Raw genomic sequence first — 27,257 nt, forward strand, 5'->3', positions numbered from 1 at the left:
CGTCTTTTCGGTGTGATGGTATCAAATCACCACATCACAGATAGTTTCTTGTGCTTGATAGTGTTTTTTTAAAAGCTTGCCCATATTTTTCTAAAATAATTGGATGAATAATTTTAACATGATAAGGGAATGTCCTGTCCCACACGCATAACCTTTGTAGGCCATTATGAATATATTGATGACAGTTTTTGTGCAAAGTAAAACTTAACTCACAATCATTTACCTGGTAAAGTCACATTCCTTCTGCATGCACCTCATATTATTTGAACTTAGCTATCAAAAGGGATTTTATAACATACAAAAACTGCTATTTACTATAAAGATACACTATATATACAAAAGTATGTGGACACCCTTTCAAATTAGTGGATTCGGCCACACCCATTGATGAAAGTGTTTAAAATCAAGGAAATACAGCCATGCGATCTCTGTAGAAAACAATGGCAGTAGAATAGACTTACTGAAGAGCTCAGTGACTTTCAGCACTGTCATAAGATGCCACCTTTCCAACAAATCAGTTCGTCAAATTTCTGCACTGCTTGAGCTGCCCCTGTTAACTGTAAATGCTGTTATTGTGTATTGGAAATGTCTAGGAGCAACAACGGCTCAGCCGCAAAGTGGTAGGCCACACAAACTCACAGTACAGGACTGCCGAGCACGTAAAAATGGTCTGTCCTTGGTTGCAACACTCACTACTGAGTTTCAAACTGCCTCTGGAAGCAACATCAGTGCAAGTCCATGGCTGGGCAGCCATACACAAGCCTAAGATCACCACGCGCAATGCCAAGCGTCAGCTGGAGGGGTGTACAACTCGCCGCCATTGAACTCTGGAGCAGTGGAAACGCATTCTCTGGACTGATGATTCACACTTCACCATCTGGCAGTCCGACGGACTAATCTGGGTTTGGCGGATGCCAGGAGAACGCTACCAGCCCGAATGCATAGTGCCAACTGTAAAGTTCGGTGGAGGAGGAGTAATGGTCTGGGGTTGTTTTTCATGGTTCTGGCTAGGCCACTTAATTCCAGTGAATGGAAATCTTTCAACTGTGCTTCCAACTTCGTGGCAACAGTTTGGGGAAGGCCCTTTCCTGTTTCAGCATGACAATGCCCCCAATGCACAAAGCAAGGTCCATACAGAAATGGTTTGTCGAGATCGGTGTGGAAGAACTTGACTGGCCTGCACAGAGCCCTGACCTCACGCCTAATCAGTGCCCAACCTCACTAATGCTCTTGTGGCTGAATGGAAGCAAGTCCCTGCAGCAATGTTTCAACATACTGTATATTGGAAAGCCTTCCCAGAAGAGTGTAGGCTGTTATAGCAGCAAAGGGGGAACCAACTCCATATTAATGCCCATGATTTTGGAATGAGATGCTCAACGAGCAGGTGTCCACATACTTTTGGTCATGAAGTGTAATAGAGGGTAAATGCTTTTTACATGTGAAGCCCTTCAATTCTCATTGAGTTCAGACATACTTTCATCAAACCCGTTCTCTTTGTAGAATTATGCAATGATGATTGGATTGCATCATCTCCATTGAGTTTCTGTCTCCTGATAACATTAATGATGTGCATAGATTTGTTGTAAAGAGAATAATCAAAATAATGATGAAATGTAATGATATTTTCCATATCAGCAACTTAGTAGTTTCAAACTTCATTGAGGTCAGAATAATCCTGTGTTATTTTAATGTTTTAAGCAAGGGGTATCAAAATGAACAATAAAATGTATTGCCCGTTCTAAAATTAATTTATTGCATTAGTATAGGGCCTACTCTTAAGTTCTGCTTATAGTGCAAATGATATCTATTCATCACAACGGGTTAAAATTAAGTCCACGTTGTGAAACTATGTTGTGCATCAGTGGCTTGTGGATGGTTAGATCATTTAGCATGGCTCATTGCTTCTGAATGTTGCAGTGCACTTTTACAGGAATTTTCAATGTGTCATCGAACTCATTTCCAGCGATTGTGAATTCCAGCAATATGGGAAGCTTATATGTAGCTTTAAACTGTAACGCTGCCATTTGTGCCCAATAGCAACTTGAAATAGCTAAAAATCCTTTTTTAAGATGTTTTTTAAAATAATACTCCACATGAAACATAACTTATCTAAGCAATAATATTTACACCTAGGTCCTGAATATTAGGTATTGTCATTATACCTGTTCGATGCATCATTAAACACTCTCAACTCAAATGAAAAATGAAGATTCAAGTTTCCATGAAGGAATAATGTCCTTCGCTGGCCTTTTCCTTTTGTTGTGGTCCTGTGGACATTCTTTACCACAGTTTTGCATGCTGCATACGTTTGCTAGCATCCACTTTTTCCAGTGTCCCGCTTGCCCTTTCACTGTCCCCTCATTTACTTGACATCCTATTACAGTAGACAGCTTTTCCTATGGCACTGCGCATTGTTCTGCATTTTTACCCTTGGAAGGAAAGACAATGTATCGAAGTTGACCCCAGGTAGTGCAGAGGTCATATCTCCGACTCCCTGCGGTACGACCTTTGGTCCAGTCCCCTGGTGGTCTGTAGCCGCTCAAACTCATGTCGATTGTTCCGGTCCGGACTGTTCAGGTTGGCCAACGCTCTGAACGAACCACTGCCCATGCCCATGCCCACCACCTCCTCTTCCTCATCCTCATCCCGGCTGAGAAAGGCCAGCTCGTTCTCGTAACAGAAGGAGTTGGAGGTGGGCACCAGGAACTTGTTCTCCACCATGTCCTTGGCACTGCAGCACGGGGTGGACGGTACCTCGTAGGTCTTGTGAAAGTGAGAGTAATCCACCTTGTACAGGTTCTTCTCCTCGAAGAGCACTGGCTCGAACCGGTAACCCCACAGTACCTCCGTGGCCAGGTAGGAGCTGCGGGCCTGCGTGGTCATGGCGGTTGCCTCGACCATCCCTTCCAGTATGACCACGATCTCAAAATCCGCCGTATCCAGGTCATTTTTCCTGATCCCATAGAGTGGACTATCCTCATTGATCTCATGGATAATCGTAATGGGAGAAACCAAGAAAATCCTGTCCAGGCCTTTGTCAAAGCCCACATTGATGTCTACTTGGTCCAGGGGGATGTACTCCCCTTCGTCAGTGATCCGTGGTTTGATGAGCTGAGCTCTGACATGGGCCTCTACGATGTGACTCTTCCTTAGGTTCCCCACCCTCCACATGAGGCACAGCTTGCTGTCGCGCAAAGAGATCACTGCGTTGTGGCTGAACAGTAGTGTCCGCGCACGTTTCTTGGGCCTTGCCATCTTGGCCATGATGGCGCCGATCATGAAGCAGTCGATGATGCAGCTAATGATGGACTGGAAGACCACCATGAACACGGCGACCGGACACTCCTCTGTCACACAGCGGTAGCCGTAGCCGATGGTTGACTGGGTCTCGATGGAGAACAGGAAGGCGGCCACGAAGCCGTTGACCTGCAGGACGCAAGGTGTGAAGTTGTCGTCTCCGGCCGGGTTGTCCAGGTCGCCGTGGAGCAATGCTATAACCCAGAAGGCCAGGCCAAAGGCCAGCCAGGACAGCACGAACACCAGTGTGAACAGCACCAGCATGTAGCGCCAACGGATGTCCACGCACGTGGTGAAAAGGTCAGCCATGTAGCGAGATGACTTGTCCTCCATGTTGGCGAACTGCACGTTGCACTGGCCATTCTTCTTGACAAAGCGGTTGCGGACCTTACGGCGTGTGTGGATCTTGCCGTTGCCGAAGCCGTTCATGCCGCCACCGCTGCTGCTGTGCATATTGGTGAGGCGCAGTGCCTCCTCCTCGGACGACACGATGCTGTAACGGTTGATCCGCCCAACGCTCATGCTGGCCACGTAGGCCGGGCTGCAGTGTCGGAGTAAGTGGGAAATCCTTGAGTCCCAATGTGTGATCACTCAAAGGCCCTTCCCAGGTGTATCACTGCCAGAGCCCCATCTCAGAAGGTGAAGGTGGAGGTGTGCTTTTGGGTGTTGTACTCTTGGCAGACCCCTGCCTGAGGAAAGAGGAAAGGGATACGGATGTCAGTATATCACAGCATGTCAGTATCAACATACCCCACCATGAAGACTCTGGGAAACTACACTACAAAGGCTACGTTAAGACAGGCAGACAAATTCTGATATTTTTTCCACTAATTGGTCTTTTGACAAATCACATCAGATCTTTTCACATCAGATCTTTTCGGAGCTTATATGATTGGTCAAAAGTCCAATTAATGAAAAGTCTTCACAAGTATGTAGTACATTTGAACAAAAATCTAAACAGATCATCAAAATTGCTAATTTATCAATACTCTAAGTACATTTTCAATTGACTGAGGATAACAAACAAATTTGTTCACTGCACAAAATCACTCTTTCAATTTGGATACATGTTCAATCTAGTATCTGCTTTTAAAAATAAAATATTCACCTTACTTTTGATTAGATTTTCTTGTCATTTGTTAACAATACAATTAATTATCACTTAATCAAACTTCTCAAAACCCGAAAACTACTGAACCAAAATTGTGGAGTGCCTAGTAAATGTATATAGTTTGATAACCACGGAACACTGTAAAATACTATATTATTACCTCATAAATGTATCAATTTGACATAAATGTATGTTTATGTGCTGTGAATACTACGTCAATATTCTCCATCAGTCAGTGTTCTTCAATAGGATAACGTGGTAAGACTCACTCTATATGTGCTACCATTTAGAATAATAGTGTAGAGTAAAATGCACTGCTGAAATACTTGGATTGTTTATAACAATATATTCCGCTCATTATATGAATTTCGTTGATACACTGTAAGCTGATGAATTTTGAAGCAGAGAGACAGGCGATACTGTATCACTTGACATGTCACGTAGAAATGGGGATCTTGTTACGTTTTTACAATAACCAACTGCTTTACAATACAACGCGGAGTGCTTGGCCATATACCACAAACCCCTGAGGTGCCTTATTGCTACTATAAACTGGCTACCAATGTAATTAGAGCACTAAAATGAAATATTTTGTCATACCTGTGGTATACTGTCTGAAACACCAAGGTGGTCAGCCAATCAGCATTCAGGGCTCGAACCACCCAGTTTATAAAAGTAAATTATCCAGTTCAAACTATATGTTTATAAAACATGCACCTGTAGGCTTCCCCCAAAAAAAAAAAAAGAGTAAGAAATACATACAGTAAGAAATACATACAGAGTTTAAGTGATATTATAAACTGGGTGGTTGGAGCGCTGAATGCTGATTGGCTGACAGCCATGGTATATCAGACCGTACCACGGGTATGACTTTGGTCAGGTGATAGGATGGTATTGGTCAGGTGATGAGCGGTGCCTGGTTTCCTCCAGACGTGACACTTGGCATTCAGGTCAAAGAGTTCAATCTCAGTTTCATCAGGCCAGAGAATCTTGTTCTCTTGGTCTGAGAGTACTTTAGGTGCCTTCTGGCAAACTCCAAGTGGGCTGTCATGTGCCTTTTACTGAGGAGTGGCATCCGTCTGGCCACTCTGCCATAAAGGCCTGATTGGTGGAGGACTGCAGAGATGGTTGTCCATCTCCACATAGACTCTGGAGCTCTGTCAGAGTGACCATTTGGTTCTTGGTCACCTCCCTGACCAAGGTCCTTCTCCCCCGATTGCTCAGTTTGGCTGTGCAGACAGCTCCAGGAAGAGTCTTGGTGGTTCCAAACTTCTTCCATTTAAGAATGATAGAGGCCACTGTGTTCTTGGGGACCTTCAGTGCTTTAGTAACCTTCCTCAGATTTTTGCCTCGACACAATCCTGTCTCGTAGCTCTACGGACAATTCCTTCGACCTCATAGCTTGGTTTTTGCTCTGACATGCACTGTCAACTGTGCGACCTTATATAGATAGCGTGTGTTCCAAATCATGTCCAATCAATTTAATTTACCACAGGTGGACTGCAATCAAGTTGTAGAAACATTTCAAGGATGCTCAATGGAAACAGGATGCACCCGAGCTCAATTTCAAGTTTCATCACAAAGGGTCTGAATACTTATGTAAATAAGGTAAATCAGTTTTTTATTTGGAATACATTTGCAAAAATATCAAAAAACCTATTTTCACTTTGTCATTATGGTGTATTGTGTGTAAATTGATGAGGGTAAAAAAAATGATTTAATCCATTTTAGAATAAGGCTGTAGCATAACAAAATGTAGAAAAAGGCAGGGGTTTGAATAATGATGTAAATAAGGTATTTATATTTGCCATTTTTTTATCCATTTGCAAACATTTCTAAAAACCTGTTTCAATTTGTCATGATGGTGTATTGTGTGTAGATGGATGAAGAAAAATAAATAATTTAATCCGTTTTAGAATAAGGCTGTAACATAACAAAATGTGTAAAAAGTCAGGGGTCTGAATACTTTCCAAATGCACTATATACACTTTATTCTCGACATAGCTCATTCTAATATGTATATTGCTGTACATTTCATTCCTAGTATATCTTGTGAAATTAATTCTGTGTAGATGCATATAGATTGCATTTGGTTGGTATTTGGATTTGTTCTGACATTTCTTTTACTATTTAGATTATGTGTGTATGTTTTTGCACCGTTGGAGCTAGAAACACAAACATCTGCAAATCTATGTACAGTACGTGACAAATAAACTTGCAGTAGATTTGATTTGGATATTGATGTATGCATGATAGCTTCAGAAGCTTGTGCATTCACCACATTTTTCGTGCTTGTTTGGAGATGTATTCTTCAGACTTAAAAGGAAACAATTGTTGATATCTTGAAAATGATGTGTTCTAGCTAAGATTCTCTTAGAAAATATATTATAAAATGCATTTATCATACATTACATTGCAGTACTGTTGTTTAGAAAGAAAGATGAGAGGAGTGTTGATCAACAATGTATGAATTGTCCAGTAGTGTCTTTTTCCAATGAAAGCCCCCCAAAATATAGTGACTTCATGCAGTGTCCAGAAAAGCGGAGCGGGCATGTGTATATAGCCTAATTTACACATTTTGTTACATGTTACAATGTTTCAGAAAAGTTGTAATACAAAAAAGCCATTATATTTGTCTTGTAATGATATTTATAACGATTGTTTTTTAAATACCCTATTAGGGTGAGGTGCTTGTATACTATTCAGGCTGTAAATATGCAATCCTAAGGTACTATGCCTTCTGCAGAATTTTTAAAAACAGATTTTAATAGATTTTGATCAAGAAACCTTTAAGATTTCACTGTATATTTCAGACTCTGTAACATCCTTTAAAGGAGGGTGTAAAAACCATTATGGCTCTCTAAAGTAAAAATGGAAATTAGAATATTTTCAAAATTATAATTTTTGTATTCAGCCCAGCCTTTCCCTGCATTTTCCTACTGCAACCTACGGTATATAGGTATACTGCATTTTCCCACTGCACCCTACGGTATATAGGTATACTGCATTTTCCCACTGCACCCTACGGTATATAGGTATACTGCATTTTCCCACTGCACCCTACGGTATATAGGTATACTGCATTTTCCCACTGCACCCTACAGTATATAGGTATACTGCATTTTCCCACTGCACCCTACAGTATATAGGTATACTGCATTTTCCCACTGCACCCTACGGTATATAGGTATACTGCATTTTCCCACTGCACCCTACGGTATATAGGTATACTGCATTTTCCCACTGCACCCTACGGTATATAGGTATACTGCATTTTCCCACTGCACCCTACGGTATATAGGTATACTGCATTTTCCCACTGCACCCTACGGTATATAGGTATACTGCATTTTCCCACTGCACCCTACGGTATATAGGTATACTGCATTTTCCCACTGCACCCTACAGTATATAGGTATACTGCATTTTCCCACTGCACCCTACGGTATATAGGTATACTGCATTTTCCCACTGCACCCTACGGTATATAGGTATACTGCATTTTCCCACTGCACCCTACGGTATATAGGTATACTGCATTTTCCCACTGCACCCTACGGTATATAGGTATACTGCATTTTCCCACTGCACCCTACGGTATATAGGTATACTGTCACGAACCTCGCTGAAGAGGGTGCCTCTTCCTGTTCGGGCGGGGCTCGGCGGTCGTCGTCACCGGCCTATTAGCTGCCATCGATTCCTTTTTCCGTTTGTGTTGGTTATTGGTTAATTGGGTACACCTGTTTTGTATTAGGGTTTGTTTGTAGGGTATTTAAGGGCACTAGGCCCGCTGGGTATTTGTGCGGGCTTGTTAATTGTTACTCTATGTTTGATGGTGTGATTTGTTTTCTTATCTTTATTCTCCGGTCTATTTTTGTCCTGTTGTTTTGGACTGGCAACTTATATACGCCCTGTGTGTTGGCGTGATCGTTTTGGTTGCACCGGTGAAATAAATTTGATAAACGACAGAACCCTGCTCTCTGCGCCTGATTCCACCCACCACTCATAGTTATTCGTAACATATACTGCATTTTCCCACTGCACCCTACGGTATATAGGTATACTGCATTTTCCCACTGCACCCTACGGTATATAGGTATACTGCATTTTCCCACTGCACCCTACAGTATATAGGTATACTGCATTTTCCCACTGCACCCTACAGTATATAGGTATACTGCATTTTCCCACTGCACCCTACGGTATATAGGTATACTGCATTTTCCCACTGCACCCTACGGTATATAGGTTTACTGCATTTTCCCACTGCACCCTACGGTATATAGGTATACTGCATTTTCCCACTGCACCCTACGGTATATAGGTATACTGCATTTTCCCACTGCACCCTACGGTATATAGGTATACTGCATTTTCCCACTGCAACCTACGGTATATAGGTATACAGTATTTTCCCACTGCACCCTACGGTATATAGGTATACTGCATTTTCCCACTGCACCCTACGGTATATAGGTATACTGCATTTTCCCACTGCAACCTACGGTATATAGGTATACAGCATTTTTCCATTCTCTGCTTGTGTGCATGTCCAATACTAGAGTGAAACCTTTCTGGTTAAGGGATCAATCATTCATATTTCATTTGTATATATCGTTCAAAAGTTTGGGGTCACTTAGAAATGTCCTTGTTTTTTGAAAGACAAGCTAATTTCTTGTCCATCAAAATATCATCACATTGATCAGAAATACAGTGTAGACATTGGTAATGTTGTAAATGACTATTGTAGTTGGAAATGGCAGATTTTTAATGGAATGTCTACATAGGCGTACAGAGGCCCACTATCAGCAATCATCACTCCTGTGTTCCAATGGCACGTTGTGTAAGCTAGTCCAAGTTTATAATTTTAAAAGGCTAATTGATCATTAGAAAACCCTTTTGCAATTATGTTAGTACAGCTGAAAACTGTTGTGCTGATTAAAGAAGCAGATTGGTTGAAGAGAATGCACTTAGTTTTGCTAGCGCTTAAGAGCAGTTGGAGGCCATGGAAGGAGTGTTGTATGGCATTGAAGCTCGTTTGGAGGTTTGTTAACACAGTGTCCAAAGAAGGGCCAGAAGTATACAGAATGGTGTCGTCTGCGTAGAGGTGGATCAAGGAATCACCCGCAGCAAAAGGGACATTGTTGATATATACAGAGAAAAGAGTCGGCAGAGAATTGAACCCTGTGGTACCCCCATAGAGACTGCCAGAGGTCCGGACAACAGGCCCTCCGATTTGACACACTGAACTATCTGAGAAGTAGTTGGTGAACCAGGCGAGGCAGTCATTTGAGAAATCACGGCTGTTGAGTCTGCCGATAAGAATACGGTCATTGACAGGTTCGGAAGCTTTGGCCAGGTCGGCTGCACAGTACTCTCTTTTATTGATGGTGGCTATGATATCGTTTAATACCTTGAGCGTGGCTGAGGTGCACCTGTGACCAGCTCGGAAACCGGATTGCACAGTGGAGAAAGTATGGTGGATTCAAAATGGACATACTTTGGTGGCGCCTCTGGACTGGGGACCCTCGCTGCAGGCCCCGGACTGGGGACCCTCGCTGCAGACCCCGGACTGGGGATCCTCGCTGCAGGCAGGCCCCGGACTGGGGATCCTCGCTGCAGGCCCCGGGGAACTGGGGACTCTCGCTGCAGGCCCCGGACTGGGGACCCTCGCTGCAGGCCCCGGACTGGGGACCCTCGCTGCAGGCCCCAGACTGGGGACCCTCTCTGCAGGCCCCGGACATGGGACCCTTGTTGCAGGCCCCTGGCTGGGGACCCTCGCTGCAGGCCCCGGACTGGGGATTGTTGCTGGAGGCTCCGGACTGGGGATTGTCGCTGGAGTCTTCGTTCCATGGATCATCACTGGAGGCTTCATGCCATGGATCATCACTGGAGTGAGGAGACGTATGGGCAGCCTTGTGCGTGGAGCTGCCACAGGGCTAGGGAGACATACAGGAGGCCTGGTTCTGGGAGCAGGCACAGGACTCACCAGGCTGGGGAGACATACAGGAGGCCTGGTTCTTGGAGCAGGCACAGGACTCACCAGTCTGGGGAGACATACTGGAGGCTTGGTTCTTGGCATAGGCACCGGATACACTGGGCCGTGGAGACGCACTGGAGGTCTCCAGCATAGAGCTGGCACAACCCGTCCTGGCTGGATGGTTATTTTCGCCCGGAAAATGCGGGGCGCTGGCACAGGACTGTGCAGACGCACCGGAGACACAGTGCGCAGAGCCGGCGCAGGATATCCTGGGCCGTAGAGATGCACTGGCGGCCAGATGCGCTGAGCCGGCACAATCCGTCCTGGCTGGATGCCCACTTTAGCCCTGCCAATGCAGGGAGCTGGAATGTAGCGCACCGGGCTGTGAACGCGCACTGTCGTCATCAGGGTGGAAATGACTGGACCAAGGTGCAGCGTGTTGAGACTACTTTTTTTTTTAGCGTCGCCAACAAAAACAAGGAATAAGGGAACTGCTGTGATGCTTACTAGGGCCATACAGGGCACTAACAAAGTCAACTACCCACAACTAAGGTGGCAAAACATGCTGCCTAAGTATGATTCCCAATCAGAGACAACGATAGACGGCTGTCCCTGATTGAGAACCATACCCGGCCAAAACATAGAAACAGAAAACATAGGAATAAAGAAACTAGAATGCCCACCCTAGTCACGCCCTGGCCATAGAGAGGCTTTTATTCTCTATTTTTGTTAGGCCAGGGTGTGACTAGGGTGACACGTACCCTCAGTGCAGTGGGCAGCTGGGAGGAGGTGCTCTTATTCTCCATGGACTTTACAGTGTCCCAAAACTGTTTGGAGTTAGAACTACAAGATGCACATTTCTGTTTGACAAAGCTAGCCTTTGACTATGCAGTCAGTATCGCTGGGACTATTCGATGCTAGTGCAGTCTGCCACAGGATTTTTTTGTGCTGGTCGAGGACATCAGATCTGGAGTGAACCAAGGGCTATATCTGTTCTTAGTTCTACATTTTTTGAAAGGGGCATGCTTATTTAAGATGGTGAGGAAATTACTTTTAAAGAACGACCAGGCATCCTCTACTGACGGGTGCCAATGTTTACGGATTTAGGGTTGTACCTGGTGGGTTCCTTGATAATTTGTGTGATATTAAGGGCATCTAGCTTAGATTGTAGGACTGCTGGGGTGTTAAGCATATCCAGGTTTAGGTCACCTAACAGAACAAACTCTGAAGATAGATGTGGGGGCAATCAATTCACATATGGTGTCCAGGGCACAGCTGGGAGCTGAGGGGGGTCTATAACAGGTGGCAACAGTGAGAGACTTATACATTTTTTAAATTAGAAGCTCGAACTGTTTGGGCATGGACCTGGAAAGTATGACAGAACATTGCAGGCTATCTCTGCAGTAGATTGCAATTCCTCCCCCTTCGGCAGTTCTATCTTGACGGAAACTGTTGTAGTTGGGGATGGACATCTTTTAATTTTTGGTGGCCTTCCTAAGCCAGGATTCAGACACGGCAAAGACTTCAGGGTTGGAGGAGTGTGCTAAAGCAGTGAGTAAAACAAACTTAAGGAGGCGGCTTCTGATGTTAACATGCATGAGACCAAGGCTTTTACGGTTACAGAAGTCAACATATGAGAGCGCCTGGGGACACACAGGGCCTGGGTTAACCTCTACATCACCCGAGGAACAGAGGAGGTGTAGGATGTGGGTACGGCTAAAGGCTATCAAAACTGGTCGTCTAGTGCGTTGGGGACAGAGAATAAAAGGAGCAGATTTCTGGGCGTGGTAGGATAGATTTAGGGCATAATGTACAGACATGGGTATGGTAGGGTGCGGGTACAGTGGAGGTAACCTAGGCATTGAGTGACGATAAGAGAGGTTGCATCTCTGGACGCACTAGTTATGCTGGTTGAGGTCACCGCATGTGTGGGTGGTGGGACAAAAGAGGTATCTGAGGCATGTTGAGTGGGACTAGGGGCTCCGCAGTAAACTAAAACAATTATAACTATCCTAAACAACAGTATACAAGGCATGTTGCAATCACAGGTGTTGATTGGGAGAGCTAGCTAAGACAACAATGGGTAAGACAACAACAGCGAATCAGCTAAGACAACAACAACAGAGATGAGTTAGCTTATACACTAACTTTCACACATCTAGATGGCTGGGCGAGATGGGTGTGGAGCCAGAGACAGCAGGGTTTCAAACTGTAGAACCCAGTTCCTACATTTAAAATTATTATTATTATTTTTTATTTTACCCCATTTTCTCCCCAATTTCGTGGTATCCAATTGTTTAGTAGCTACTATCTTGTCTCCCGTATGGGCTTGGGAGAGACGAAGGATGAAAATCATGCGTCCTCCGATACACAACCCAACCAAGCCGCACTGCTTCTTAACACAGCGCGCATCCAACCCGGAAGCCAGCCGCACCAATGTGTCGGAGGAAAGACCGTGCAGCTGGCAACCTTGGTTAGTGCGCACTGCGCCCGGCCTGCCACAGGAGTCGCTTGTGTCCGATGAGACAAGGATATCCCTACCAGCCAACCCCTCCCTAACCCGGACGACGCTAGTCCAATTGTGCGCCGCCCCACAGACCTCCCGGTCGTGTTCGGTTACGACAGAGCCGTCGCCCTTAACCACTGCGCCACCCGGGAGGCCTCAGTTCCTACATTTGAATATAAAACTAGATTTTATCAAACAAAACTGTGCTACATTTTATCTCTGAGACCCTCAGGATGACAAGTCAGAGCAAGATAACTGAATGTCAGTACATTATTTACCTTCAGAGGTGAATGTATCAAACCAGTTTCCGTGTTGTTGTGCACTCTCCTCAAGCAATAGCATGGTATTTTTTCACTGTAATAGCTACTATATTTGGACAGTGCAGTTAGATTAACAAACATTGAAGCTTTCTGCCCATAGAAGACATGTCTATGTCTTGGAAAGTTTGCTGTTACTTACAATGTCATTCTAGCCACATTAGCACATGTTAGCATCAACCGTCCCGGTATAGGGACACCAATCCCGTAGAGGTTTTAAAGTGATAAGCAGTAATTAGCAGTCACTACCATCATGGGACTTGTATTATTATTTACTACTTTGAACAATTGACACAGAACATTTCACAAAAACACATTTAATTGAAAAACTGTGCAGATGCAAAGTTTGGTTGCAGAATAAAATCTCCCTCAGTTTTTTATGTGACCACATTTTCCAAAAACGATTGGAGATTCAAGGATGTCATGTGCCCCTGATCTGTACTATACAGAAATGCATAATTATGGATTTGAATATCATTCTCTTCATGGTGGTGTAACCTGAATACACAAAGGTAACAATATGCAATATCCTTCTTTTGCATATTTGGGTATAATTCTAAACTCGGGCTATTATTGTAATGAGCTCCACCACTAAACAATACCTATGAAATAATCATAAACGTCAATGGTTCACAAGTTTGGACATCACAGTACAGCACAGTAGAGCAGAGTAGATTTGCCTTGATCTATAATAGGTCGGACAAAACCAAACATGGCGGTGTTTACTTTAGCGATCTCACTGGAATAAAGACTTCCTCCATTCCTGTCATAAATGAAAGAGTTTGTGATAACACCTCAAATCTCGAAATGGGACTACTAAATGTTAAATCGCTCACTTCCAAGGCAGTCATAATCAATTAACTAATTACTGATCATTAACTTGATATGATTGGCCTGACTGAATCCTGGCTTAAGCCAGAAGAATTTATTGCTCTAAATGAGGCCTCTCCTTCTGGTTACACAGGTGACCTTTTCACTTGAAGCAAACTGAAATCCCACCCAATGGGCCAATGGATGCCGAGACTGCCCTCGGAAACCCCGCCTACCTATAATACTGGGCTATTCACAACTGTACGTTCCCTTTGAGTCGGTCACTCTGTATAACATACTATGGGGACATACAATCACGCCCCAATCACGCCCCAAAAAATGGATTACAGAAGCCACCTTTTTCCCTAATACTTACCTGAGAAGCCTGAACTGTCACAGCCTCATGAGGCCTGAACTGTCACAGCCCCACATAGGGAACCAGAACCTGCTGCAACTTGGCTATGCGTACTGAACCGACAAGAGTTGTTGAACCATGGCAGCCTGAGGCTCAAACCTACAGAAAACCTGCAGTAACACGGAAACGGTGTACTCGCACGCTGCCACACATCAAAGCAGCCCAAGGCTCAAACACACAGGAAAACTGTGGTACTCTGGACAAAAAGCTGGGTAATATTGTCAACGGCAGGCCTAGTCCGTAGATCCTACTGGTTTCAAAAAGGCTAACATAGAGTACTGAGGAGTCTGGAATGCCAGAACTCACACAAGGAACCGCAAGTCCAAAACAACAGGGCATCTGCTGTGACTTGATAATGTGCATTCACGTGCAGCCTCATCAACGAACCACAGCAGTCCAAGGCTCAAACCAGCAGGGTAACTGTGGTAACCTGGATAAATGCACAATATGCAGGGCAGTCTTTTAGGAAAGGACCTTCAGGTCCACAGACTCCAATGTTTCAAACAGAGGCTCACACAGAGCGTCCAGGACCAAAGCCTGAGCAACAGAAAATGTGCATTGCTCCATACGAGCAGATAACGGGCCAGGTTAAGGAGAGTTAGAGACGATATCCCACCCTGTCTGTTGGTGCATACCACCACCATCCTGTCGTCGACAATCACCCAGCGCTGAAACAGACACATCAACAAAAGTCACAGAGGCACCACAGCTTTCATAAACTCAGCAAAAATAGAAACGTCCTCTCACTGTAAACTGCGTTTATTTTCAGCAAATTTAACATGTGTAAATATTTGTATGAACATAACAAGATTCAACAACTGAGACATAAAATGAACAAGTTCCACAGACATGTGACTAACAGAAATGGAATAATGTGTTCCTGAACAAAGGGGGGAAGGGGGGGGTCAAAATCAAAAGTAACAGTCAGTATTTGGTGTGGCCACCAGCTGCATTAAGTACTGCAGTGCATCTCCTCCTCATGGACTGCACCAGATGTGCCAGTTCTTGCAGTGAGATGTTACCCTACTCTTCCACCAAGGCACCTGCAATTTCCCAGACATTTCTGGGGGGAATGGCCCTAGCCCTCACTCCAACAGGTCCCAGATGTGCTCAATGGGGTTGAGATCCGGGCTCTTTGCTTGCCATGTCAGAACACTGACAATCCTGTCTTGCAGGAAATCACGCACAGAAAGAGCAGTATGGCTGGTGGCATTGTCATACTGGAGGGTCATGTCACGATGAGTGAATACGCTGAGCCGGAGTCAAACAACTTTTCTTGTGATTCACTATGAACCCCAGAGAAAACCAGAGTGGCAGTGTGGAGCTCCACCTGTTCCCTCGACTCCGCTATGACCAGTCAATCATCCAGATAAATAAAATACTCTGATCCCCTGACACTGCACCGGTGCCAAAACTGCCTCCACCACCATAGAATATGTGCGGGCAATAGGGAGATGGGGAGGATGTATAGCACTTGAAAATATGCATCCTTCAGATCTATGAATGTGAACCAATCGCTGGAGCGCACAGACTGCAAAAGCTGGTGAAGGGTGAGTAAGACCAGGATGGAACCCAACTTTCCATCGCTCTCGGGTAACTAAGAAGTACAGGCTTTACCAACCGCTCTGTACCTCTGACACGGGATCCACACGAACAGCCTGCGTTTGAAGGAGAGAGGAAATCTCCTCTCAAAAGACAGGTGCTAGGACCTCGGGGACCATTGATGTAATGAAGCCAAAAAAGGAGGAGGATGCAGAGCGATTTGTAGACTGTACCCTCTCGCCACCGTCGTCATCACCCATGGTGAGACTGCCAGTCTCCCATAAATTATCTCCTGAAGGGGCAGCGCTCTACCCTGAGGACTGGGATAATTATTGTTTTCATATCCACCACTCTTGACAACCGTGTGTCTGAACGTGGAGAAGGAACTGTGCGTTCTGATATCCAGTCCACACCAGGTTCGGGGACTTCGGCAACCAGTAACTTGACCCCATTGAACAAGCCACTTGGGAGAACTGTTGCCACAGTAAATGCTTGGGGAGGAGGTTCCAGACCCACACAATCTTGCGGAAGAATTTGGCTCATCCAAATACATCCACCTGCCCCTCTCAGGAATCCCGAGAACCTGCGCTGTTTATTCGGAGGCGGTGTGCAAGGATTAGCCCCCTTGTTATCAAATTAAATAAAATGTTATTGGTCACATACACATGGCTAGCAGATGCTATTGTGAGTGTTGCTTCTAGATCCAACGGTGCAGCAGTATCCAACAGGTAATATCCAACAACTCCAGAAACAAAATCTAATTTCAAACAAATTCTACAACAAAACCTAACACACAATCTAGTAAAGTAATGGGATAAGAATATAGAAGTATAAAATATATGGATGAGCAGTGTCAGAGTGGCTAAGATGCAATAGATAGTAAAGAATAGATAGGGAAGGACAAAGTATACAGTATATACACAATCTCAATCGCACTACACACTGCCCTTTCTCACCTTGACAAAAGGAACACCTATTTGAGAATGCTGTTAATAGACTACAGCTCAGCATTCAACACCATAGTGCCCACGAAGCTCATCACTAAGCTAAGGACTATGGGACTAAACACTCCCTCTGCAACTGGATCCTGGACTTCCTGACGGGCCCACCCAGGTGGTAAGAGTAGGCAACAACATGTCTGCCACGCTGATCCTTAACACTGGGTGTGTACTTAGTCCCCTCCTGTATTCCCTATTCACCCACGACTGCGTGGCCAAACACGACTCCAACACCATCATCAAGTTTGCTGACAACACAACAGCCTGATCACTGACAACAATGAGACGGCCTATAGGGAAGAGGTCAAAGAACTGGCTGTGTGGTGCCAGAACAACAACCTCTCCCTCAATGTGAGCAAGACAAAGGAGCTGATCGTGGACTACAGGAAAAGGCGAGCCAAACAGGCCTCATTAACATCGACGGGGCTGTAGTGGAGCGGGTCGAGAGTTCCAAGTTCCTTGGTGTCCACATCACCAATGAACTATCATGGTCCAAACATACCAAGACAGGGCACGACAAAACCTTTTCCCCCCTCAGGAGACTGAAAAGATTTTGCACTGTCTCCAGATCCTCAAAAGGTCATACAAGTGCACCATCGAGAGCATCCTGACCGGTTGCATCACCGCCTAGTATGACAACTGCTCGGCATCTGGAATGACGGCCGTGTGGTCCCATGGTGTTTATACTTGCATACTATTGTTTGTACAAATGAACGTGGTACCTTCAGGCGTTTGGAAATTTCTCCCAAGGATGAAACAGATTTGTGAAGATCTACAATTTATTTTCTGTGGTCTTGACTGATTTTATTTTGATTTTCCCATGATGCCAAGCAAAGAGGCACTGAGTTTGAAGGTAGGCCTTGAAATGCATCCACAGGTACACCTCCAATTGACTCAAATGATGTCAATTAGCCATTTAGCTCATAAAGTCATGACAGCATTTTCTGGTATTTTTAAACTTTTTAAAGGCACAGTCAACTTAGTGTATGTAAACATCTGACCCACTGGAATTGTGATACAGTGAACTGTAAGTAAAATAATCTGTATGTAAACAATTGTTGGAAAAATGACTGGTGTCATGCACAAAGTAGATGTCCTAACCGACTTGTCAAAACTATAGTTTGTTAACAAGAAATTTGTGGAGTGGGTTAGGGTTAGGGTTAGCGTTAGAGAAAAGCTAATCCTTGCTTTTGTCACTTCAAGATTAGACTACTGCTATTGTCTACTCTCCGGCTACCCGGATAAGGCACTAAATAAACTTCAGCTAGTGCAAAATACGGCTACTAGAATCTTGACTAGAACCCTTCAAAATTATCATATTACTCCAGTGCTAGCCTCTATTGGCTTCCTGTTAAGGCTAGGGCTGATTTGAAGATTTACTGTAAACCTACAAAGCATTACATGGACTTGCTTCTACGTATCGCTCGAATATGGTTCTGCCATATATACCCACACATACGCTATGGTCACAAGACGCAGGCCTCCTAATTGTTCCTAGAATTTCTAAGTAAACAGCTGGAGTCAGGGCTTTCTCCTATAGAGCTCCATTTTTATGGAATGGTCTGCCGATCCATGTGAGAGATGCTGACTCGGTGTCAACCTTTAAGTTTTTACTGAAAACTCATCTCTTCACGTCCTATCATAGTACGTCCTATGATTGAGTGTAGTCTGGCCCAGTGGTGCAAAGGTGAACGGCAAGGCACTGAAGTGAGGAATCACCCTTGATGTCTTTTCCCTGGCCGGCTCCACTCTCTCCACTGGGATTCTCTGCCACCGACCCTATTACAGGGACTGAGTCACTAGCTTGATCACGCTCTCCCATGCTGTCCCTAGGAGGGGTGCATCACGTCATTCCAGGATTTTTTCACTATTCTCGACTTGAGTGGGTTGAGTCACAGATGTGATCTTCCTGTCCAGTTTTGCGCCCCCTTGTACGGTGGGGAAGATCTGTGTGCACTATACTGGACCTTGTCTCAGGGTAGTAAGTTAGTGGTCTGTTGATATTCCTTTGGTGGTGTGGGGGCTGTGCTTTGGCAAAATGGGTGGGGTTATATCCTAACTGGTTGGCCCTGCCTGGGTGTAAATTTGGGTGGGGCCACAGGGTCACCCACGTCCCCTCTCTCAGTCCCCAGTATCTATGCTGCAATAATCTATGTGCCGGTGGGCTATTGTCAGACCCTGCTGGTCATTTATGAACATTTGAAGAATGATCTGTACCTTAATTGCCATGTACTCTTATAATCTCCACTGGCACAGCCAGAAGAGGACTGGTCACCCCTCAGAGCCTGGTTCCTCTCTATGTTTCTTCCTAGGTTCCTGTCTTTCTAGGGAGTTTTTCCTAGCCACAGTGCTTCTACTCTGCATTGTTTGTTCTTTGGGGTTTTAGGCTGAGTATCTGTATAAGCACTTTTGACATCTGCTGATGTAAAAATGGCTTCATTGATTGATAGAGAACAGAACAGCACAGAAATGTGGAAGTAGAATTTAGTACAGTACAGTAGAGTAGATATGTTCAGTACAGTACAATACAATACATTAAACTGTACTTTACTCTACTGTGCTAAACTGTACTGTTCCGTGTTGTCCAAACTTGTGAAACATACAGTAGATGTCTATGATTGACACAAATCTGGTCCTACCAGGGCGTGACTGACCAAATTTCAACTACTTTTCAACATCCATGAACGTCTGATGTTGGTCGGTGCTCAGTGGTTGAGGATGCTTGTTACAAGCAAAGAGGGTAGGTGGTAGATGTCATGGTAGGTATCAGTAAGATCCGGGAAAGGTAACATTAACTGGAGAGAGAGAGAGAGAGCAGCAGAGAGAGAGAGCGAGAGGGAGAGGGAGGGGTTGTCCAGACTGTTTTCACAGTCTTGCTTTCACTAACAGACAACAGAAAGATTTTTAACAAGTCTTATGAGCTGAACATAACAGTATGCAAGTGGAAGGGAGGACAGTAGCAAGTGACCCACCTGTGGTTTGTGGCTACTATGATTTCCCATTGTAGCCTATTCAATTGCAGTAATTCTGTTACAGAGGTTTCTGTAATTACGTTACCAATTAATACACTATAACTAACTGGTAGGTGTAACGTTACTTGCTGCTTCTGTAATCTTTCATTACTGTCCCTCACGAGGGTGAGGAATCCTAAAACGTATTAAAGACATGGGTTTTTGGTCACAGAATTACAAGTCACAAGTTTCTTCAACTTACAGAAGGCAAATCATTTCTCCAAAACAAAGTATAAGTGTTGATATTAGTTGGCAAGGGTCTTTACTTCAAAATTATTGTGTTTTGATGTATTTCTAATAACTTTTAAGACTTTTTCTGGTAGATGTTGTCTAAGACCCCTTTTCCATCTGTTTGGCCAGAAATCAAAGCCTTTGCGTATTCCCAATTTTTAGGATGGAAAATGGTTGAATAATATATGTATGCCTTCATTTAAAATAAATATAGACTCTTAGCTTTCATTTGATATCCAATTTGGCATGCTCCTATAAACTTCACATGTTGTTGTTCATGTGTCCTTTTAGATGGAAATGATCTCCCACTGATCAACACTCGGAAGGCTTGACTGATGGTGTACAACCGCCCACTGACGTGCTCTATCAAATACCTCTGGTCCTTCCCTCTCTCTACCACAGCCTCTTAGTCTCGTTCCATTCACTATGAACACACAGTAGTCTGCTGTGCTCTACAGCCATGTCCAACAGAGCCCTTTCTCAGTTGCTATAATATATTATGACCGCCATGTCCTCTTCCAAAGGATTTAATTGTCCCCTGATAATGTCTCACACTTCCCCACTAGTGTTACTGCAGAAATACAATACAGTGCATTCGAAAAGTATTCAGACCCCTTGATTTTTCCCACATTATCTTACGTTACAGCCTTATTCTAAAACTACACACAATACCCCATAATGACAAAGCAAAGCCTTGGTGGTTTCAAACTTCTTCCATTTACAAATGATTTAGGCCACTGTGTTCTTGGGGACTTTCAATGCTGCAGAAATGTTTTTGCCTCGACACAATCCTGTCTCGGAGCTCTACGGACAATTCCATTCGACCTCATGGCTTGGTTTTTGCTCTGACATGCACTGTCAACTGTAAGACCTCATGTAGACAGGTGTGCCTTTCCAAATCATGTCCAATCAATTGAATTTACCACAGGTGGACTCCAATCAAGTTGTAGAAACCTCTCAAGGATGATCAATGGAAACAGGACGCACCTGAGCACAATTTCGAGTCTCATAGCAAAGGGTCTGAATACTTATGTAAATAAGGTCTTTCTGTTTTTTATTTTTAATACATTTGCAAAAAAATGCTAAATACATTTTTTTCGCTTTGTCATAATGGGGTATTGTGTGTAGATTGATGAGGAATTTAAAAAAAAATCCATTTTAGGCTGTTACGTAACAAAATGTGGAAAAGGGCAAGAGGTCTGAATACTTTCCGAATGCACTGTAAATCACTTGAACCAATCACAAATATCACAAAAAATGCATAGTATACAGATGGTTTCAGCATTTCAGTATGTTTTTACCCTGTGTCATCTTTTGCAGTACATGCACGACCAGGCTGGCCTCTTATCCCCTTTAGACTACCAACGCCCATATCATACTGTAGTAGTATATCAGGTAACACATGAATTGTTCAAATGAAAGTAAAACTGCCTGTGTGTGTTTCAAGTCATTAGATAAGTGCCTCCAGGTCTCTGCTAAAGAAAGCATTTAGCAACGTGCTGCATGAATAGGTTGTCAGGCAATGGACTTTGATTTGGAATTCGCTCAGAAATATCAGAGAATGTATGCCTTGTTAAAATGCCAAGGTTTTTCAGAATCGACAGTTTTTGTGACGTCTTTATAACACAGCTGAGAATAGAGTAGATTAGGCCTATGAAGTATATTGTCACCAATCCCCTTGTCTTATGTTGTAAATGGAACACATGCATGAGTAGACAAACTATTAGTTATGACTTTGGCCCTATTTGTCGCATATTTATGTGTTATAGCTGTTATTGAGATATTGACGTTAAAATTCAGTGTTTCGGTTTGTGTGGGGGGGTATGACGGTGTGTGTGAGTGAGGTTCCCTTATGTTTCTGTTTGTGTGGGGGGTAGTGTGTGTGTGAGGTTCCCTTATGTTTCTGTTTGTGTGGGGGTATGAGGTTCCCTTATGTTTCTGTTTGTGTGGGGGTGTGTGTGTGAGTTTCTGTTTGTGTGGTTCCCTTATGTTTCTGTTTGTGGGGGGGTATGACAGTGTGTGTGAGTGAGATTCCCTTATGTTTCTGTTTGTGTGTGTGTGAGTGAGATTCCCTTATGTTTCTGTTTGTGTGGGGGGGTATGACGTTGTGTGTGAGTGAGAATTAACAGGTCTGCAGAGGCAATGCCAAAAATACCACGGCACGTGACGGAAGTCGCACCTTGTGTGACACCATTTTGCTGCATTTCTATTTACGGTAAGTTGTTCATTGTCATTCCTTTCCCTTTAAAATAACTTGACTTCGGGATGACTTTGTTGCGTCTGAAATAACAACCAAATGATAGAACTCATGAGGGCGTCTATATAGAACGTATGATGTTGGGTATTACTCACATATAACTTTCGTACAGTTGCTTCCAGGAGCACACACACACGCGCCAAGTATGGAGGTGAATTGAGGGTGCAGGTAAGGTGTATTGCTTTGAATGATCCTAAGAAGTTTAGGCCTAGGGGAAAGGGGGGCACTCCATCTCAAGGAGGTAGGAAATTGAACCGGCGACTGCGATCGAGGCCACTATCCACATCCATTGTCGAGGATGAGATCAGGTTCAGATGTCAGTGTATTTTCCTATACACCCTCTTCACTAGTGTAGTCTCAAGTGACCTACAGGTACTTTCCTATAGAGTAGCTCCCATCTTAACCGTGGTACAGTACAGTACAGTATCTGCCATGGGCAGTAAACATGGGAAGTTTGTTACCACATTGTATGCTTTGGACAATATAATAATGTCGTGAACATAAAAATAGAAATACTATTATTCATTCTATTTCTATCACAGTGATCCTTATTCAACATGAACAGTTTGACAGGATTTGACCAAGGCAATGGAAAGGTCACCTCTGATAAAGTCTGTTCTTTTCTTTCTCGGTATGTGTCTCTCCAGATAAAAGACAGGTTGATGAGTCACACTCTATCGTCCCGTGGACTGGGATAACATTTTGTGTTTCAGACGCCATCTGAAGTTACTGTTCAGCTGGAACCAAAGAGATAAGCGTGCGTGTGTTTGTGTGAGCATTTGCATGTTTGTGTTTGTGCATTTTGTATCATAGTCATTCATTGCTTCAGGACAGATCTGTGTTCTTTTTTGTCACTGTTTAATTTGATTTAATGATCCTCCATCGTCTCTTCTATTTATGTATTACTGGACAAGACAAGCTGGCTGAATATCTCCTGTGGTCCGTTTTTCATCCACCTCTTGATCAATTAAGTGATGACAGGTCAATCCCACTAGGGGGCACTTGCACGTAGTATTTTACTTACTGTTCTACTCACAGAGAACCACTGAGTACTTTTTAAAATATACATTTTATTGTGCATCTTCTCTCATATAGATGTACATCTGTATTGCACTTAGTGCAACATGCTGCGCAGGTCAGGAGAAATAATAGAACTCTGAAATGTCCTGAAGTATTCTGCATTTAAGTGCCATTTAAAATGAGTTTTTAATATCTGAACACATGTTCAAATATGAGTTCAAGTATGTATAATGACTTCATTCTTTTAATACATTTTAATGGCGTCATGTATGAATGCAACATGAAGATAATGTTTGTGGTGTGCTGGTGTGCTATTGAGATAACAGGCAGGCAGGATGTGGTCATTTATCCATCTGGGAAACAGAGCACGACTGTACATCAACTTGAATCCTCTTGGTATTTTAAACTCTTTAGTTGTATCTTGAGTACAGTACTTTTGGGAGATGCACTCAGATCATACAGCATTCCTATGGATTTAATTCATGACAGCTGTCAGCTGGACAAAGCTCTATACATTATCAAGGGTACAATGTATGTATCCAAAATATCCAAAATGAAATGCTTTCATTTTCGTAATTATACAAATGTCTGTCTTATATTCAGTGTAACATTCAAGTATACAATTGAAGTCGGAAATTTACATACACCTTAGCCAAATACATCAAAACTCAGTTTTTCAGAATTCCTGTCACAATTGTCCTGTCTTAGGTCAGTTAGGATCACCACTTTATTTTAAGAATGTGAAATGTCAGTATAATAGTAGAGAGAATGATTTATTTCAGCTTTTATTTCTTTCATCACATTCGCCGTGGGTCAGACGTTTACATACACTCAATTAGTATTTGGTAGCATTGCCTTTACATTGTTTAACTTGGGTCAATTGTTTCGGGTAGCCTTCCACAAGCTTCCCACAATAAGTTGGATGCATTTTGGCCCATTCCTCCTGACAGAGCTGGTGTAACTGAGTCAGGTTTGTAGGCCTCCTTGTTCGCACACGCTTTTTCAGTTCTGCCCATACATGTTCTACTGATTGAGGTCAGGACTTTGTGATGGCCACTCCAATACCTTGACTTTGTTGTCCTTAAGCCATTTTGCCACAACTTTGGAAGTATGCTTGGGGTCATTGTCCATTTGGAAGATCCATTTGCGACCAAGCTTTAACTTCCTGACTGACGTCTTGAGATGTTGCTTCAATATATCCACATCATTTTCTTACCTCATGATGCCATCTATTTTGTGAATTGCACCAGTCCCTCCTGCAGCAAAGCACCCCCACAACATGATACGCTCACCTCCGTGCTTCACGGTTGGGATGGTGTTCCTCGGCTTGCAAGCCTCCCCCTTATTTTCTCCAAACATAACGATGGTCATTATGGCCAAACAGTTCTATTTTTGTTTCATCCGACTAGAGGACATTTCTCCAAAAAGTACGATCTTTGTCCCCATGTGCATTTGCAAACCGTAGTCTGGCTTTTTTATGCGGTTTTGGAACCGTGGCTTCTTCCTTGCTGAGCAGCTTTTCAGGTTACGTCGATATAGGACTCGTTTTACTGTGGATATAGATACTTTTGTACATGTTTCCTCCAGCATCTTCACAAGGTCCTTTGCTGTTGTTCTAGGATTGATTTGCCCTTTTCGCACCAAAGTACGTTCCTCTCTAGACAGAACGCATCTCCTTCCTGAGCGGTATGACGGCTGCGTGGACCCATGGTGTTTATACCTGCATACTATTGTTTGTACAGATGAACGTGGTACTTTCAGGCATTTGGAAATTGCTCCCAAGGATGAACCAGACTTGTGGAGGTCTACAATTTTTTTTCTGAGGTCTTGGCTGATTTCTTTTGATTGTCTCATGATGTCAAGCCAAGAGGCACTGAGTTTGAAGGTAGGCCTTGAAATACATCCACAGGTACACTTCCAATTGACTAAAATGATCAGAAGCTTCTAAAGCCATGACATCATTTTCTAGAATTTTCCAAGCTGTTTAAAGGCACAGTCAACTTAGTGTATGTAAACTTCTGACCCACTGGAATTGTGAAACAATACATTTTAAGTGAAATAATCTGCCTGTAAACAATTGTTGGAAAAATGACTTGTGTCATGCACAAAGAAGATGTCCTAACCGACATTCCAAAACTATAGTTTGTTGACAAGAAATTTGTGGAGTGGTTGAAAAACAAGTTATAATGACTCCAACATAAGTGTATGTAAACTTCCGACTTCAACTCTATCTACTTTTATCCGTTCAGAAAATCTGAAGTGCAAATCATGCCAAAAACTACTGTCACAAATGCAACTAGTGGTCCTCAATCATTATGTTCTGTTAATGGATTTACCTCAGAGAATTATGTATAGTCAGTGGACTTAGACATTTACTTATAATTATGAGTGTAGAATGTGTATCATGTTTGAGACTACAACATATTTTTTTTATGTAGTACTGTCTGGAACAGGTACAAGCTAAGCATCATACAGTCCTATCTCATACCAGCTGAAGGTGTGAAGTGATACTGTATGCAAGTGTCAGGAGGATCATATACACAACTCATATTCTGTGATGTTAATGAGGAAAGCGTCACTATATCGACTCGAAGAGTTGCCTTCTCTCTTACAGAGCAACATACCTGTACTATATGAACTTAGATTGGAGAAGATAAGGGACATTGTATTTACAATTACACTAAACCCAATAACGCTATTGCTGTTCCAACCAATATTACAGCAATGATGAGGAAAAGGATTTGTTAAAAGAGCAGCATCAAACTTGATGTGAAGTTTGATTAGTTCCTTTCTTACCTTATATAATCCGCCTGGTCTTTTCTTCCCCCACTTTGGAGCTGAAATACAGTATCCTCTTAGCTCATATACCAGCTAGCCAAACTGAAGCATCATTCTTCCCTCTGAGTTTAAGCCACCAGAGCTGGTCTCTCTCTCTCTCTGTGATTCCTAAGGGTAGAACCACTCCATCCTTTTGAGCCACAGGCACAGAAACCCTTTGAATTTCTTCATTGTTGATCTCTATTTCTGCTTTCTATCCTTCCTCTGTTGGTTTCAGTCAGGGAGTTTCCCCGACATACATCACACATACAATAAATGCACCAGGTGTCAGTCAGTCCCCACAAAGATAAAAACTATGAAAAACTGGTGACTTTTCTTTTTCTGCCTGAATCACTCCGTCCTCAGTTTGTCCTCTGCTGCTGGGCGTAAAAAAGGTATCTGAGAACTTCCAAATGTGAAAAAAGGCTTTGTATCCCCATCTTGTGAACTCCTTCAGCACTTCTATTCAGTCACAATATTTAGACACATTTAAGTCCCTTGTCACATTTCCCATAAAACTGGAGAATTAAAGAGAGAAAATTAACTCTGCTTATTAGCTGAACAGCCCCTCTATCAATCTTTGCAATCTGATCTAGTTCTCCTGGCTGCAGTTCTCTCTCTTTTTCTCTCACTCTCTCACTGTTTCTTGCTCACTCACTCGCTCCCTGCCTCTCTTCTCTCACTCCCCCTCTTCTGTTGTGTCACAGATGCTGCCATTTGCAGCCACGATGTGGTCTCCTCACCTCCCTCCCTCCCTCCCTCCCTCCCCCTCTCTCTCTCTCCCTTCCTCCCACAGCACGGCACAGTCAGTGGACAGCAACTTGATGTATATATGCATCATTCAAATGCCCAGAACAGTGTAGTAGTGTACAGTCGTGGCCAAATGTTTTGAGAATGACACAAATATTAATTTTCACAAAGTCTGCTGCCTCAGTTTGTATGATG

General features: G+C 43.4%; 1 protein-coding gene across 1 annotated transcript; it reads right to left on the minus strand.

Moving 5' to 3' along the window:
* Positions 1–1,332: 1,332 nt before the first annotated feature.
* On the minus strand, positions 1,333–26,980 carry LOC112224740 (ATP-sensitive inward rectifier potassium channel 12-like). Its single transcript, XM_042306165.1, has 2 exons — positions 26,292–26,980; positions 1,333–3,986 (listed from the first exon to the last, which is right to left on the minus strand). Exon 2 carries the CDS (start codon positions 3,817–3,819, stop codon positions 2,479–2,481), a length of 1,341 nt encoding a protein of 446 aa, XP_042162099.1. The 5' UTR covers positions 3,820–3,986; positions 26,292–26,980; the 3' UTR covers positions 1,333–2,478.
* Between the last annotated feature and the right edge of the window lie 277 nt (positions 26,981–27,257).

The sequence above is a fragment of the Oncorhynchus tshawytscha genome, linkage group LG25 (genome assembly GCF_018296145.1).
Source record: "Oncorhynchus tshawytscha isolate Ot180627B linkage group LG25, Otsh_v2.0, whole genome shotgun sequence".
NCBI lineage: Eukaryota > Metazoa > Chordata > Actinopteri > Salmoniformes > Salmonidae > Oncorhynchus > Oncorhynchus tshawytscha.

What these genes read in the sequence shown, in the direction of transcription:
- LOC112224740 (XM_042306165.1), bottom strand. Translation starts at nt 3,819, where the DNA reads ATGAGCGTTGGGCGGATCAACCGTTACAGCATCGTGTCGTCCGAGGAG.